Here is a 16,751-nt window from a genome sequence, read left to right as displayed (position 1 = left end):
ACAGCTTAAGATCGGCCATAGTGGGAGTATTTACACCAGCGAACTTGAAAGACACTACAAACGAGGACTTACATGTATTACTGAAAGTCTGGACTTAAGAAAATGATGAAAAATACGTAAAAAATGCAGATTAAACTTGAAAGTGTGGGGGGCATGTAGTCTTACCTTCTATTTACCACAGAAACACCTGAGGAATAAACATAAGCTATTCCTTTGTTAACAAAAAAGGAAATAGCCACAATTCATAAAAAAGAAAATAGGCTAAAGATATGAACAGACATCAAGATACACGGATGACAAATAAACACAAGAAAAAAAATGTTCAACATCATAAATCCCTAGGGAAATGTAATTAAAATTACTGCTTGCTTGTTAAAAAGGTAAATTCCAAAGACTGAATCAAAAGACTGATGCCACATATTGGCAAGATGTGGAGGAACTGGAGCGCTCGTGTGCTACTGGTGGGTCTGCAAAAACAAAAAATCATTTTGGATACTTTGGTAGTTTGGTTTTTTTTAGAGATTTTATTTATTTATTTGGCAGACAGAGATCACAAGTAGGCAGAGAGGCAGGCAGAGATGGGGGGGAGTAGGCTCCCCTCTGGGCAGAGAGATGTGGGGCCCAATCCCAGGGCCCTGGGATCATGACCTGAGCCGAAGGCAGAGGCTTCAACCTACTGAACCACCCAAGTGCCCCTCTTTGGTAGTTTCTTAATAAGTTAAACACTTACCTATCCTATGGCTCAGGCATTTTACTTTGAGTTACCAACCCAAGAGAAGCGAAAAATACATATGTACATATTAAATTATATACAAGTGTTCTAGCAGCTTTATTTGCAATCGCCCAAACGAGGTACCAAAGGCTCCTAACAGATGAATGGATAAACAATGGTATATCCATAGAAAAGATACTATGCAGCAACAGGGTGAAACACTTATATAAGTTGAAGAAGAATTAATTATCTTAATTATCTTAAGGTAATTACAAATCATGAATGAAAGGAGAAAAAAAAAACACTTTATGACTCAGACCATATAAAATTCTAGAAAATACAAACTATTATAAATGAAGGTAAATCAAAGGTTGCCTGGAGAGGGGAAAGACACATTATAAAATGACGTGAGGCAAATTAGGGCTGATGGACATGGTCATAATCATGATCACGATGAAGTTTTGCGGATTTGTATGTACATCAAAACTTAAACTGTACACCTCAAATAGGTGGAATATATTGTATGTCACCTACACCTGAATCAAGTCCTATGGAATAGTTCCAAATGAACAAAAAACCACAAAACAAATAAAAACACAAAACCTGAATAAAGTTATATGAAATAGTTCCAAACAAACAAAAAAACACAAAAGACGTCTCTCCCTCTTTTCATAAAATCAAGTTCTGCAGCCCAATATTGACTCTATCTCCTTCCCGATGGCCTTGGAGAAGCGGCCTTGCCTTAGTGGTAGCAAATACTTATGACTAAGTAAATCCATACCACTCACTGAACGGGAATGCTGGCTAGGTCACAGAGCCACGCCAAGGGACTAAGGGATCTCCTTTTGTCTGCATGCTTGTTTTCCTATGTGTGTAGGAATGGCTTTAGGTGAATATACCAGAACCAGTAGCTTATTTTCTTTGACAAAGATCTCAGCAACAAAAGATGCACATACCTGGAGGTCCCGAGTTTCTATACATACCTATCCTGCACAATCACAGTCACTGGAGCATTTGTTGATGCAATGCTAGAAGGGGCACGTGCTGTCTATTTTGCTGCAGACTCCTCCATTGTTATTGTACCAATTATAGTTCCCCCAGGGCTCTGTGTTCTCACCATGACACTCACCTAATCAATCCTTGGTATCAGGGCACATGGCTCCTTTGTTGCACCTGGGGTAGAGACTCAACACTACTGAGCATTATGTGACATCCACTGTGAAAAAGAAAAATAATTCCTGTAGTCCTCAGAACCACTGAAGGTTGTCACAATTTCCTGACTCTTCAGGGTGTTCTCTGAGACCACAAAAAAAAATCCTGAAACCCAGTCCACAAATTAGGCAAGGCCTGGCAGTCTTTTCCAGGAGACTCAAGCAACAATGTAAATTGTTGGAAAAGCTGGAAAGAGAGCTATTTTCTTTCCAGACTCTCATCTCTGAGGCACACAAAGCACTGGGAACCCCAACAAAGCTGTTCACTCCTTAAAGTCGACAGAACCCAGCCATTTTCAAATCACCTCACATAGTGAAGAGAACCCCAAGAGCAAAGGTGGCTTAAACAATAAAGTTTTTATTACTGCAAAATCCAAAGGAATAGGAGGCAGGGAGATCCCAGGTTGGTGACTTGGAGGACAGGAAAATCCAAGAGGAGTGTCACAAAGAACAAACACATCCTTGAAAATGTGGTCCTTCCCGGCAAGTTACCAGCAGAACTCAGATTGGGTCCTCTGGGCCATGCCCTAACTTCTACAAGAGAAGAGAATGAAGACCCTATAAGGGCTAAGAGTAATCATGATTTCCTCCAGCAAAAGGGAGGGAAAGAGGTCAGCTTCCCTGAGCACACTGTGGTGGTAACTAATGCACTAGTGTACACTGTAAACGCTGAGTGGTAGAGGTGATAAAACTCTTCCACAGAAACTGGCAGTGACATAAACCTGGCAAGAGCCCTGGACAGGTTAGAAAGTGTAACACAGCTCCTGTATAGATCCCCACATACTTCAACTAAAGGGAGATCTCTCCACTGTGGATTTTCAGATGTATGGGCTTAAATTTAGGTAGATGGCTTCCTCACAACTTCTCTCCTCCAGTGTAATTATCTAAGGCCTTTCTCTAGTATGAAGTCTCTGGTGTTGAATCAGGTCAGATTTGGAGCTAAAGGATTTCCCACATTTTCTGCACTCAGTAGATCTCTTTCCAGCGTGAACTCTCCGGTGCTGAATGAGGCTGGAGCTTTGGCTAAAGGATTTTCCGCATTCCCCACACTCGTAAGGCCTTTCGCCTGTGTGAACTCTCAGGTGTTTAACGAGGTTAGATTTGCAGCTAAAGGACTTTCCACATTCACTGCACTCAATAGGCCTTTCTCCAGTGTGAACTCTCCAGTGGTTCTTGAGGTTGGAGCTATGGCTAAAGGATTTTCCACATTCCGCACACTCATAAGGCCTTTCTCCTGTGTGGACTTTACGATGTGAACTGAAGCTGGAGCTTTGCTTAAAGGATTTCCCACATTTACTGCACTCATAAGGCCTTTCTCCAGTGTGAAGTCTCCTGTGGTGAATGAGGCTGGAGCTTCGGCTGAAGGATTTCCCACATTCACTGCATTGATGAGGCCTTTCTCCAGTGTGAACTCTCCTGTGGTAAATGAGACTGAAGTTTTGGCTAAAGGCCTTCCCACATTCACTGCACTCATAAGGCCTTTCTCCAGTGTGAACTCTCTGGTGTTGAATGAGGTTGGACCTTTGGCTGAAAGATTTTCCACATTCCCTGCACTCATAAGGCTTCTCTCCAGTGTGAACTTTCCTATGGCTATTGAGGCTGTAGCTTTGGCTAAAGGATTTCCCACATTCGTTGCACTCGTAGGGCCTTTCTCCAGTGTGAACTCTCCGATGTATAATGAAACTGGAGTAATAGGTGAAGAATTTTCCACATTCATTACACTCATAAGGTCTTTCTCCAGTGTGGACTTTCTGGTGCTGAATGAGGTTACATCTTCGGGTACAGGCTTTTCCACATTTGCCACACTCATAGAGTCCTTCTCTAGTGATAACTCTCTGGTCCTGAGCAAGTGTGTCTGCGCAGCTGAAGGCTTTCTTGCATTCTCCACAGTTGTGATGACTTTTACCACTGTGAAAGACAGCCTTACACTCACTGTTCGGCTTCTCCCCAGTGTGAGTGACCTGTTGTTGGAGAAATCCCATGCTGGCTAAGAAGTCCTTCCCTGTCTCTCCATAGGTAAAGGGCTTCCCCAACACGTGGACTGTACAGTTCTTTATAAATGAGGCTCTGTCCACAGAACTTCTGAAGGGTATCTCTCCAGTGTGCTGCCCCTGGTACTGTTGAAGGTTGGCATCTAAACAGAATTGTTTCCTACATGTATATGGTTTTTCCCCAAGATATGTTCCCTGGTGCTCAGCCAAGTACAAAATGCTTCTCAAGATCTGGCCATGCAGTTCAAAGGGCTGGGCCTTCTGGGAAGGTGAATCAGCCTTGAGAGTCCCAATCTGTGACACTCCTATAGGAATGCTCTCTTCGGAAGGTGCATTCTCATCCTCCACTCCAAGCCAACAACCTGAAAGCAAAGAAGTGATGATGAAATACATGCTGACTTTACTGGGAAGGGGCAAAACCCATCACAAATGTACATCTGACACATTAAAGAACCAGTATAAGGAACTATTTTCAGGAAAAGGAAGTTGGGGTTAGGTTTTGGAAGCAGCTGCTTTGTACTACTGGGTTCCCAAGGTCACAGAACTGGGGAGGCCTCATTAGGCATAGGATACAAGAAAACGGTTGGGCCGGGGTGAAACACATGTTCTACAACTCATTCTACTGTTAATGGCTTTTAGCAGGATTACATCTGCTGTGACCTGTGATGCTGGACAGAAGTCTACGTCCATATGTAGGATAATCTGATGGGGACAAAGTAACTGGCTTTAAGAATTCATAAAAAGGATGGGGCACCGGGGTGGCTTAGTCAGTTAAGTGTCTGACTTTTGACGTCAGCACAGGTTGTGATCTCAGGTAAGTGAGATCGAGCCCCACGGCAGGCTCCACGCAGGGCATGGAACCTGCTTAAGATTCTTTCTCTCCCTCTCCCTTTGCCACCACCCCTCTCTTAAAAAAAAAAAAAAAAGAAAAAGAATTATTAAAACATATGTGCACACTTTAGAATACAGCAGTGTTGGAAAGCACTGTGGAGAGAAGAGTGTGAGGAATGAGGAAGAAAAAAGGTCCAGAGAGGTGGGGATTGGCCTGAGGCTGGAGAATGAATAAAAATGACAAGTCAGCAAAGTGTCAAGAATGGAGAGGGAAGGTAGAAGTGACTTGTGTGGCCACCAGCAATGGCACCAAAACACAAGTCAAATACAACAGGTTCCTGGTGTGATTTGAACAAAGGTCTGACATCACATTCTCCCCCAGCTGTCATTCACCTGGATCAGGCCCTCTCTGGGCCCATCTTGTGGAGACTGGAATTATATCCATCCTGTGAAGCACAGGAGACTCTTCCCCTAACCCCAGCTGAGCAACTGCATGGCACCTGGAAGATCCAAATCCTAAGGGTAAGACAGGATAGGTCAGTGGTTAATATTGGCCTGGAACAACTCAGCACACAATGGATCACAGGAAACATACTACAGAAAGTATCCCCATGCCCAGCTAGAGGGAAGATGGTGGGGCAGTAAGCACCAGGAGCCTGTCTTCTCACCCGGACCACAAATGCATTGACAGACTCAATCTGATGTAACTATTTTGCAACTCTAGAGTCTAATGAATGCTTGCAACATGCTAAATTGCTTTAACTTTGGTCAATATCAGCTCTTAGTAATGTGTTAAGTTATCCACATCCCAACTTGTCTAACTCTTGAGTCCTACAGCAGGCAGTCATACACATTTTTCTAGAGCAGCTTGCTGGAGCCCGGGTGGGCAATAAGGACTCTGTCCTCCAAGTATCAGAGATCTATGCTTCTCATGGTGGAGGTGTAACAGACAGGTGGGCAGCCATTGTTGCAAAACCTCTCCCTCCCTGACTCGGGCAATTTTATAGGCGATTTAAAGGGCAGATGTCTATCCATTCCACCACCTCCTGTTTCTCTTATTCCTGTTTTGGGAGGCAGAAATTCAAGACTAGGATATTCAAAATCACATATATGGAGGAATAGAGAAAATCATCATACATGCCCAGGAAAAGGCACAGTCTTAGAAAAAAACAGAGGAGACCTTAAGTTTATACCTCAGACCGATCTCCAGTAGACACCCTACAACCATTAAACAAACAACCTCCAAATGTTCAGTTCTCAACAACAACAAGAACAACAACAAATCACAGGACACACAAAACAACAAGAAAGTTAAGTCCACTCTAAAGAAATAAAAAATCAAGAGAAAGTGTCCTTGAGAAAGACTACATTGTGTACTTATTAGACAAAGACTTTATTTTTTTCTTCAAGATTTTATTTATTTGACAGTGAGAGAGAGAGAGCACAAGTAGAAGGAGCAGGAGAGGAAGAAGCAGGCTCCCACTGAACAGTGATCCCGATGTGTGGCTCCATCCCAGGACCCTGGGATCATGACTTGAGCTGAAGGCAGATGCTTAACCAAATGAACCACCCAGTTGCCCCTAGACAAAGACTTTTATTTAAAACATCTGTCTAAAAGAGCTCAAAGAGCTAAAAGAAAATGTGGACAAAGTCAAGAAAATGTTGCATGGCCAAAACATAAATATCAATAGAGATAGGCAATATAAAGAATAATCAAAAAGAAATTTAGGGGCTGAAAAATATAATAACTGAATTAAAGAACTCACTGGAGGGATACAAAAACAGCTTTGAGTAGGTAGAAGTAATCAGTGAATTTGAAGATATCAAATCTCAAGAAAAGAAAGAAAAAGGACTGACCAGAAGTGAACAGAACATAAGAACCTATGGGATACTATCAGTGAACCAATATATGCAATGTGTTAGTCTAGAAGAAGAGTTAGTCTAGAAGAAGAGGGAAATAAAAGGACAGAGAGCTTATTTGAAGAAACAACGCCTGAAAACTTCCCAAATTTGATGGAAGACACAAATATTAACATCTAAGAAGCCCAGTGAACTCCAAGCAGGCTAAACTGTGAAACTCACACTTGGCACATTATAGTCCAAGTATCAAAAGCAAAAGGCAAAGAGAGAATCTTGAAAGCAACAAGACAGAAGTGACTCATCACATACAATGGATCTCCAAGATGATCAGATTTTTCATCAGAATCCACAGAGGCAAGAGGTAGTGGGTTGATATATCCAAGGGTTGAAGGAAAAAAATCCAAGAATCCTATAACAAGCAAAATCCAAGAATCCTATAACAAGCAAAAATGTCCTTAAAAAAATGAAAGAGCCAAGGAAGTTCTTTACTACTAAATGTATCCTGCAAGAAATGGTAATGGGGGTCCTTTAGGTTGAGATGAAAGGACACTAGACAGTAACTCAAAGCCATCTGACCAAATAAAGATCTCTGTTAAATTAAATACAAAAACAATTATAAAAGCTAATAACTTGGGCTTATAACTCCACTTTTGGGGGGCACCTGGGTGGCTCCGTCGGTTGGGCATCTGCCTTCAGCTCAGGTCGTGGTCCCGGGGTCCCAGGATCCTGGAATTGAGCCCCACATCGGGATCCCTCCTCACTGGGAGGCCTGCTTCTCCCTCTCCCACTCTCCCTGCTTGTGTTCCCTCTCTCACTGTGTCTCTCTCTGCCAAATAAATAAAATCTTAAAAAAAAACAAAAAACCAACTCCACTTTTTGTTTCCTATGTTTAAGAGATTAACGCATAAATAACAATTACTGATCCAAATTTCTGGACACACAACACACATAAGATGTAATTTCATGATATCAGTAACTAAAGGGTGTAGGGACAGAGTCGTATAGAAGCAGAGTTTTAAAAAAATGTGACTGAGGGGCACCTGGGCAGCTCAGTAGTTAAGCCTCGGCCTTCAGCTCAGGTCATGATCTCAGGGTCCTGGAATTGAGCCCCACAGAGAGACTGATCCACCCCCCCATGCCTGCCTCTCTGCCTACTTGTGATCTCTGTCTGTCAAATAAATAAATAAAATCTTTAAAAAAATATGATTGAAGCTAAGCAGGCATAAATTCAAGTTAATTGTTATAATTTTATATGTTAAATGTAACCCCATGATTAACTAAAACAAAACAAAACAACCCAAAAAAGAAAAAACAAAGCCCTCTAGAAGGTATACCAAAAAAACCCTCCAAAACAAAACCAACAAATCAGAACATTTCACTACAAAAAAAAAAAATCAAAATCAACTGAATACAAAAGACAGTAGTACAGAAAATGAGGGGGAAAAAGCTACAAGGCCTACAGAAAACAAATAGCAAAATGACAGAAGTCCCTGCTCATCAGTAGTTACTATAAATGTAAATAGATTAAACTCTCTAAACAAAAGACAAAATTGGTAGAATGGATAAAAAAATGTGATCCAACTATACGCGGTCCACAAGACACTCACTTTAGACCCAAAGACATAAGTTCAAAATGACTGCCTGGAAAAACACATCCCATGCAAATAGTAATCCAAAGAGAGCAGGGGTGGCTACACTAATATTAGACAACAGAGTGATTTACATCAAAAAAGGTTATGAGACAAAGAAGGTTATTATGTACTAATAAAAGGTTCAAGACACAAGAAAAGATAATTATAAACATTTAGGCACCTATGACCAAATAAAGATCTCTTATTAAATTAAAGATCATTGGGGCGCCTGGGTGGCTCAGTGAGTTGGCCTCTGCCTTCGGCTCAGGTCATGATCTCAGAGTCCTGGGATCGAGCCCCACATTGGGCTCTCTGCTTATCGGGGAGCCTGATTCCCCCTCTCTCTGCCTGCCTCTCTACCTACTTGTGATCTGTCAAATAAATAGATAGATTAAAAAGAAATAAATTAAAGACCATCAACACCATGAAACAAAAATTGATAGAACTGAAGGGAGAAACAGACAGTTCTAAAATAATAGCTGGAGATATCAATGCCCCACTCTCAAAAATATAGAATAAACACACCAAAGTAAGGAAACAGAGGACCTGAACAACACAATAAACCAAGTAGAACTAGCAGAATATACAGAATACTCTGCCCAAAAGCAGCATAATACACATTCTTCTCAATTGCACATGAGTCATTTTCCAGGAGAAAGCATATGCTCAGCAAATTAAGTGCTACTAGATTTATAAAGACAGAAGTCATACAAAGCATCCTTCCAATCAAAATGGGTGAAGTTAGAAATCAAAACTGAAGGAAAACTGGAAAATTCACAAACCGGGGCACCTGGGTGGCTCAGTGGTTTAAGCCTCTGCCTTCGGCTCAGGTCATGATCTCAGGGTCCTGGGATCGAGCCTCGCATTGGGCTCTCTGCTCAGCAGGGAGCCTGCTTCCCCACCTCTCTCTGCCTGCCTCTCTGCCTGCTTGTGATCTCTGTCTGTCAAATAAATAAATAAAAATTTAAAAAAAATTTCACAAACCTAATTAAACCTAAAATTAAACAAATAACTTTTAAACAACCAATGGGTCAAAGAAGAGTCATAAGGGAAATTACAAAATACTTAGGTTTAGAGACTGTATCAGCAATAATTATGTAAAGCAGCAAGAGCAGCACTAAGGGGGAAATTTATTGCTGTAAACACATTAAAAAGGAAAAAGATCTTGAATCAACAGCTTACCTTTACAAACTTAAAGAACTAAAAAAAGAGCCAATAAACCCAAAGCTAGTAGGAAAAAAAAAGAAAGAAGAAATACTAAAGATTTGAACTGAGATAGAGACAAGAAAAACAACAAAGAAAAGGCAACAAAACTGAAAATTGGTTCTTTCAAAAAGTTATCAAAATTTAGACAAACTTTAAGGGTGCCTGGCTGGCTCAGTCAGTGGAGCATGATTCTTGATCTCGGAGTTGAGCTTAAGCCCCATGTTGAGTTTAGAGATCACTTAAAAATAAAATCTCTAAAAAAAAATTGACAAACTTTTACCTGGATTGGCCTTAAAAAAAAAAAAAAAGACTCAAAGTGGCAAAATGAAAAATTATAGTGGGAACATGACTACCAATTCTACAGAAATAAAAGAGATCATAAGAGAGTACTAGTAAGGAGACTGAGTCACTAATCAAAAACCTCCTGAAAAGGGAAAGCCTTGGGGCACCTGGATAGCTCCCTCAGTTAGTTAAGTGTCTCCTTCCAGCTCAGGTCTTGATCTTAGGGTCCTAGGATTGAGTCCTACATCAGGCTCCCTGCTTGGCGCAGAGTCTGCTTCTCTCTCTACCTTTCCCTCATGCTCGTGATATATCTCTCTCTCAATAAAATATTAGGGCACCTGGGTGGCTCAGTGGGTTAAAGCCTCTGCCTTCGGCTCAGGTCATGATCTCAGGGTCCTGGGATCAAGACCTGCATCTGGCTCTCTGCTCAGGGGGGAGTGTGCTTCCCACTCTCTCTATGCCTGACTCTCTGCCTACTTGTGATCTCTGTCTGTCGAATAAATAAATAAAATCTTTAATAAATAAATAAATAAATAAAATATTAAAAACAAAATAAACTTGGGGCACCTGGGTGATTAGTTGGTTGGGCATCTGCCTTCGGCTTGGGTGGTGATCTCGGGGTCCTGGGATCGAGCCCTGGATCGGGCTCCCTGCTCAGTAGGGAGCCTGCTTTTCTCTCTCATTCTCCCCCTGTGCGCTCTCTCTCTCAAAAGAATAAATAAAATCCTTAAAAAAATAAATAAATAAAATAAATTAAAATAATAAAATAAAATAAACTCAGCTTTCCTTTGGGGAAGAAAAAGAAAAAGAAAAGCCTGGACTTGATGGTTTCACTGGTGAGTTCTGCCAACCATTTAATGAAGAACAAACACCCATTTTTATAAAAAACAGACAAAGCCACTAGGAGCAAACAGAAGACCAATAATATACTTGGTGATTCATCAAGGTAAAAAAATCATCAACAAAATACTATCAAACTGAATTCAGAAGCATACTGAAGGATTATACACCATGACTACTGGGATTTACTTCTAGAATAAAAGGATGGTTCAACATACAAAAATTAATCAATGTAATACATCCCACTCACAGAATGAGGGAAAAATTATATGATCATTTCAACTGATGCACAAAAAAAGTCTATCAAAATGTAATACCCTTTCATGATGAAGATAGTCAATAAACTAAGAACAGAAGGAAACTACCTTAACATAGTAAAAGTAAAAGATCACAACCCATGGCTAATATATTCAATGCTGACAGACTAAAAGCTTTTCTTCCAAGATCAGGAAGAAGGATGCCAACATTCACTACTACTATTCAAAATGATATTGGAAGCTCTAGACAGAAAAGAAAAAAAAAAAAAGGAAAAGAAAAAGAAGAAAGGCATCCAAAGTGAACGGAATAAGTAAAATTATCTTTGCTTGTGAACACATCATATACAGAAAACTAGGCCTAAAGACTTAAAAAACTTTTAGAATAAATGAACTCGGCAAAATAAGGGGATACAAATAGGATATTAAAAAAACACTTGTATTTCTGTACATTAATAATGAACAATCTAAAAAGGAAACTAAAAACAATTTCACTTACAACAGTATCACAAGAATAAAATACTTAGAAATTAACCAAGAAAGTAAAGTATATGAACTAAAGAAACTACAAAACATTGATAAAAGGAATTAAATTAATAAGTGGAAAGACTTCTATATTCCTGGATTGAAAGATTTAATACTGTTATCAATACTAGTCCAAACCATCTACAGATTAAATGCAATCCCTATCAAAAGCACAATTTTTTTTTGTAGGAATAGAAAAATTCACATGGAATCTCAAGGACACCAAAAAGCCAGAACAACCTTGAAAAAGACTAAAGTTGAAGGAGTCACACTTCTTAATTTAAAATTTTACCCCAAAGCTAAGTAGTCAAAACACTGTGATACTGTCATAAAGACAAATAAAGACCAATGCAATAGGAATAAACACTCCAGAAATAAACTCTTGCACATATGATCTAATTATTTTCTACAAGGAGGCCAAGACCATTCTAGACCACTCAATGGGGACAATCCATTAGGCTGACATCAAGGCTACGGATCCTGAATCCCACCCTGTGAGGGTCTGAAGCAGCAGGTGTTGTGGCAATAAAGGGAGAGAAGGGGACACACAGTCCAGCTCTAGAAACCACAGCACCTACCCAGGGAATTGGGGAAGGCAGGAGTAACCATCATTCAGAGGTGAGACAGAGCTGCTCCTATGGAAAAGAGAAAGGTAGAGCTTTGCCCAGGGCACGGAGGTGGGTGTGAGGGCCTTACCTAGTGAGGATGTGAGTGCAAAGTTCTCCAGCATCACATCATGGTACAGGCATCTCTGATCCTCGTCTAGGAGATCCCATTCCTCCCAGGAGAAATAGAGGGCCACGTCCTCAAAAGTCACACTTCCCTGCCAGGATAGAGAAAGGTGAAACCACGAAAAGCCTCACTCCTGAAGACCCATACTCCATATCCCCACAGATCTACCTCACGTCCCTCCTCCTCTCAAGATCCCCAAACCAGACTCTGGCGTCACAGGTGTCTGCTCTTTCCTTTTACTACCCTTAATCGCTGTGTTCACTCTGTTTCCCACTCTGCAACCAAATGGAATGTGCTAAGACCTATACAAGATCATCTGCTGGGGCGCCTGGCTGGCTCAGTCGGTTTAGTGTCTGCCTTTGGCTCAGGTCAGGATCTCAGGGTCCTGGGGTCCACTCCCACATGGGGCTCTCTGCTCAGCAGGGAGTTTGCTTCACTCTCTCCCTCTGCCCTCCCCCTGCCTTCTTGTGCATGCGCTCTCTCTCTCTCTCTTTCTCAAATAAATGAATAGAGCCTTAAAAAAAAAAAAAAAAAGACCACCTTCTTCCACTGATCCAGACTTTCCCTTGCCTCCAGGTGGACGCCCAACTTCAGAATCAGTCATTCCGAGCTCGAGTCTGGCGCAGTGCCCCGGTTTGTTCTCACCAGAAAGGAGGCCTTGCAATCCCCTGAACGCGCTGAGCCTCATCTCCACGCAGTTCCACGTACCGACACGGCTCTTCCCCTTGATGGCCCCACATGGGAACCCCTTCACATAAGCCCTGGCCCAGACTCGACTTGGAGCTCGGGTTCTTCAGGGTCCCCAGACTCAAGGGCTGGGAGAACGGCAGGTGAAGAGCTCATGACGCCGCGGATCTGGACAAAATGGGGTACGGCACCAGGAGGGACTGGCACCCGTCCACTCACCTGTGTAGGTTCCAAAAGCACTTCTGCAACCATGGAAACCTGTGGGAAGAGGCAGGTCTTCGAGAGATGTGGCCATGGCGACTTTCCAGGGCCTCAGGCCTTCCCTGTGTCCCTGCGGGGCACCAGAGCCAGGTAACCTGGGGCAGACTGGCCGGCCAACCTCTGTGATGTGTGTCCTTGGGAAAAGACTCGACCTCCCCCTCTGTCCTCATCACCGTCTACAACTTTTCTATTGAGCAGACTTCGGAGGCTACTCAAATCCCAGCGTGGACCGCGTCTCTCTTTTCCTCAAAATTCTCCACGGCTCCCAGGACCCTCAGAACCGAGGTACCGCACCTCGGCCCGCCAGTGCAGGCGTGGATCCGCCTCACGCTCCGTCCCCTGAGGGCAGAATCCTCCCGCCTCAGGCCCCCTGCAGCCCCCGCCCCGGCGGCCCCTCAGCCCGGAGCCCGCTCCCGCACGCAGCCCGCCGGCGCTCCCACCCGCGCCCCCGCCCACCCCCGACTCTCTGTCCCGGACACCGGGGCCGGGGCCGCAGGGCCGCGAGCAGGCGCCCGCGCTCGGGCCTCTGGGGTCTGGGTGGCGGGGGGCGGAGGCGAGGCCCCGGGAGACGAGCGTTTACCTCAGCCGAGTCCCTGGGAGCGGCCGCCGCCATCGGAGCCTCTCGGCGGAGCGAAGTGATGACAGCTGAGCGGCCCGGGCAGTCGCGGACACCGAGGTCTCCAGGCGGTCCTCGCAGGCGGCGAAGTCCCTGACCCCAGACCCGCCTCCCTACAGCGGAGACACAGCCTCCTCTTGTGCCTTCTCTATCCGTCGCCTGGGTCCAAACCGGTGTTCCGGATCCTCTGACCAAGCCCGAAGACCCCAGAACCGCTAAAATGACCGCCACGGAAACGACGGAAGCCCCGCCTCAAGGCGGATCGCCCTGCCGGAAGTGTCCCCTTTCTGGGTTTTCATTGGGCTACTGCGGCTGCCGCTCAACACAAGCCTTTCTGGGTAATGTAGTTCCTTCGGCAAGGCAGGCCGGAAGAGGGGCGCCCAACACCAGGAACTCTCAAAGAAAAGATCAAACAGCAAGGCCAGGCCTAAGGAAAATGACCCTCCACTTCTGGGGTCCGGGAAGGGCTGCGGTTCCTCTTAAAGGGGCAGCGGACAACTTCTGGGGAGTCTTAAAGTGCCCTCTAGGGTCTTTGGTGCTACCGATCACTGGAGTGTTTCCGCATTGTTTCAGACTCTATGAAGCCGGCAGACGTCCACTGATGGCGGGCACTGGCGGCGGGCAGCGAGTGAGCGTGGTCTTACCAGTCTTTACACGCCAGCGGCCTGAGATGTTAGTCATTGTTTCGAGCTTCAGTCCGTTGGGTCCGGGACAAAGAAAAGCATTTGACCTTTTTTGGTATCTATTTGTCCATAAAAGAACATGCTGAAAATAGCACCAACCAATCATATCAGGTCCAGCATGGCTACTAGCATTTCCAATGAACTTAAGAAATATATCATTTGAGGGGCACCTGGGTGGCTCAGTCAGTTAAGCATCTGCCTTCGGTTCAGGTCATGATCCCAGAGTCCTGGAACAGAGCCCCACATCCAGCTCCCTGCTCAGCAGGAAGTCTGCTTCTCCCTCACAGCTGTGATGCTCTATTGCATGCTCTCTCTCTCTCTCTCAAACAAGAAATAAAATCTTTAAAAGAAAAAAAAAAAAGGATACTGAAAGGTTTTTTATTGCAACATAATTAAAATATTTAATATGTAAATTATATAGAGGAACATCTCCTGACAATTTTCAGTACCCCACTAATCAATTTGATAAAAGGCAAAAATTCTTTTTTTTTAAGAAGACTAACTTTTTTTTTTTTTTAAGATTTTATTTATTCATTTGACAGAGATCACAAGCAGGCAGAGAGGCAGGCAGAGAGAGGAAGGGAAACAGGGTCCCTGCTGAGCAGGGAGCCAGATGCAGGGCTGGGATCATGACCCTGGGATCATGACCTGAGCCGAAGGCAGAGGCTTTAACCCACTGAGCCACCCAGGCACCCCAAAAGACAAAATTTCTTGCAAATTTTATAAAAAAGTATTTTAGGAGGAAAATAATACATATTAGGAGGAAATATAAACATTCCTCCTTTTAGGAGGAAAATAAACACATTAAATGCTCATCTGATATTATGTTTATGAAAACACAAGTTAAATGATAAATTATATTTGATATTTCATCATTAAGGAACTAATTTTCTATAATTTCTTATATGGTCTAATTTTTATTATGGATCTCCTGATAAATATTTTATACCATTCTTTGTGTTTATAGGAAAAAAAAAGTGAATTAAATACAATCACTATTTAATTACTAGAGCTCTTTAAGTGGACTAAAGGGGCGCCTGGGTGGCTCAATCAGTTAATCCTTTGGCTGGGGACCCGATCTCAGGGTCCTGGGAAGGAGCCTTGCATCAGGCTCTCTGCTTATCAAGGAGTTTGGTTCTCCCTCTCCCTCTGTGCTCTCCCTCTCTCTCTCTCTTTCAAATAAATAAATAAAATGTTTAAAAAACAATAAGTGGACTAAAAATTTCAAAATGTTTCATAGATCTTCTGAGTACAGAAAGTCATAATTATATATTACATCCTAATCATTTACAGTTTTTTTTAAGATTTTATTTATTTACTTGACAGAAAGGGATCACAAATAGGCAGAGAGGCAGGCGGAGGGAGAGGGGGAAGCAGGCTCCCCGACGAGCAGAGAGCCCAACTCGGGGCTTGATCCCAGGACGCTAGGATCATGACCTGAGCTGAAGGCAGAGGCTTCCCACTGAGCCACCCAGGCGACCCATCATTTACAGTTTTAACCCTCACTTTTAACTCATATCGAATTTTATTGTAAGGACCTAAAATTTTTAAAGTGAGGAATCTTTTATTTTTATTTATTTATTTAGTTTTTAAGAAATGTGCTGATGAAGCAAACACTAGTTTTTTTAAGGAATCTCTTAAATAGAAACTTTTACTTGCAATTGTGTTCCATTGGTATACACTATATTAAATAAATAATAAAATTTAAAAGTAACATTGGAATTAAGAATTTGGCAAAGAAATCAACTGAATTTTTTAAAATTTTATTTATTTATTTGACAGAGAGACGGCGAGAAAGGGAACACAAACAGAGGGAGTGGAAGAGGGAGAAATAGGCCTCCTGCTGAGCAGGGAGCCTGATGTGGGGTTTGATCCCATGACACTGGGATCATGACCTGAGCTGAAGGCAGATACTTAATGACTGAGCCACCCAGGCGCTCCATCAACTGAATTTTGATAAACGTAAGACCCTATGGTGGGAACACATCCTCCAAGCAATGATTTGCATTCTGGGACTTTAGTGAGTGTATTTTACAGAGCTAATGAGAAAATGATTAACTAAGACAGAAGGGCAAGTGAGAGAGAAGGCACCGAGTATTTCTAAGTAAACCAAATGCTTCTCAGAGGGCCCACGCTGTGACAACAGTGCTCACCGCACAGATAGAGAGGAGACATGGGGAGCGGCAAATGGCTTCAGAGAGCAACATCTACTCCAGTCTCTCTCTCTGTCTCTCTCTCTCTCTCTCACACACACAGCACATTTTTTTCTGGAAGATATTCTAATTTACATAGTAGCACTTAAAATAAAAAGAGGGGCGTCTGCGTGGCTCCGTTGGTTGAGGCTCCGACTCTTGATTTTGGCTCAGGTCACAATCTAGTGGCCTCGGATGGGAGCCCTGTGTCCAGCTCTGCACTCAGTGCAGAGTCGG

General features: G+C 43.0%; 1 protein-coding gene across 2 annotated transcripts; it reads right to left on the bottom strand.

Moving 5' to 3' along the window:
• Nucleotides 1-544: 544 nt before the first annotated feature.
• Nucleotides 545-13,887, bottom strand: LOC308358861 (uncharacterized protein). Of its 2 annotated transcripts, XM_080829339.1 has the most exons (5): nucleotides 13,604-13,887; nucleotides 12,982-13,020; nucleotides 12,040-12,166; nucleotides 5,139-5,261; nucleotides 545-4,276 (listed from the first exon to the last, which is right to left on the bottom strand). In XM_080829339.1, the coding sequence occupies exons 1-5, from the start codon at nucleotides 13,634-13,636 to the stop codon at nucleotides 2,808-2,810; spliced, it is 1,791 nt and encodes a 596-aa protein (XP_080685465.1). In that variant the 5' UTR covers nucleotides 13,637-13,887; the 3' UTR covers nucleotides 545-2,807. The 2 variants fall into 2 exon arrangements, with proteins under 2 accessions (XP_080685465.1, XP_080685466.1); XM_080829340.1 differs by lacking the exons at nucleotides 12,040-12,166; nucleotides 12,982-13,020; nucleotides 13,604-13,887 and adding an exon at nucleotides 11,922-12,031.
• Nucleotides 13,888-16,751: the final 2,864 nt, after the last annotated feature.

The sequence above is a fragment of the Martes martes genome (assembly GCF_963455335.1).
Source record: "Martes martes genome assembly, chromosome: 17".
Taxonomy (NCBI): domain Eukaryota; kingdom Metazoa; phylum Chordata; class Mammalia; order Carnivora; family Mustelidae; genus Martes; species Martes martes.
The sequence above is the reverse complement of the archived record's forward strand: the minus strand, read 5'-3'. Positions and strand labels throughout refer to the sequence as shown.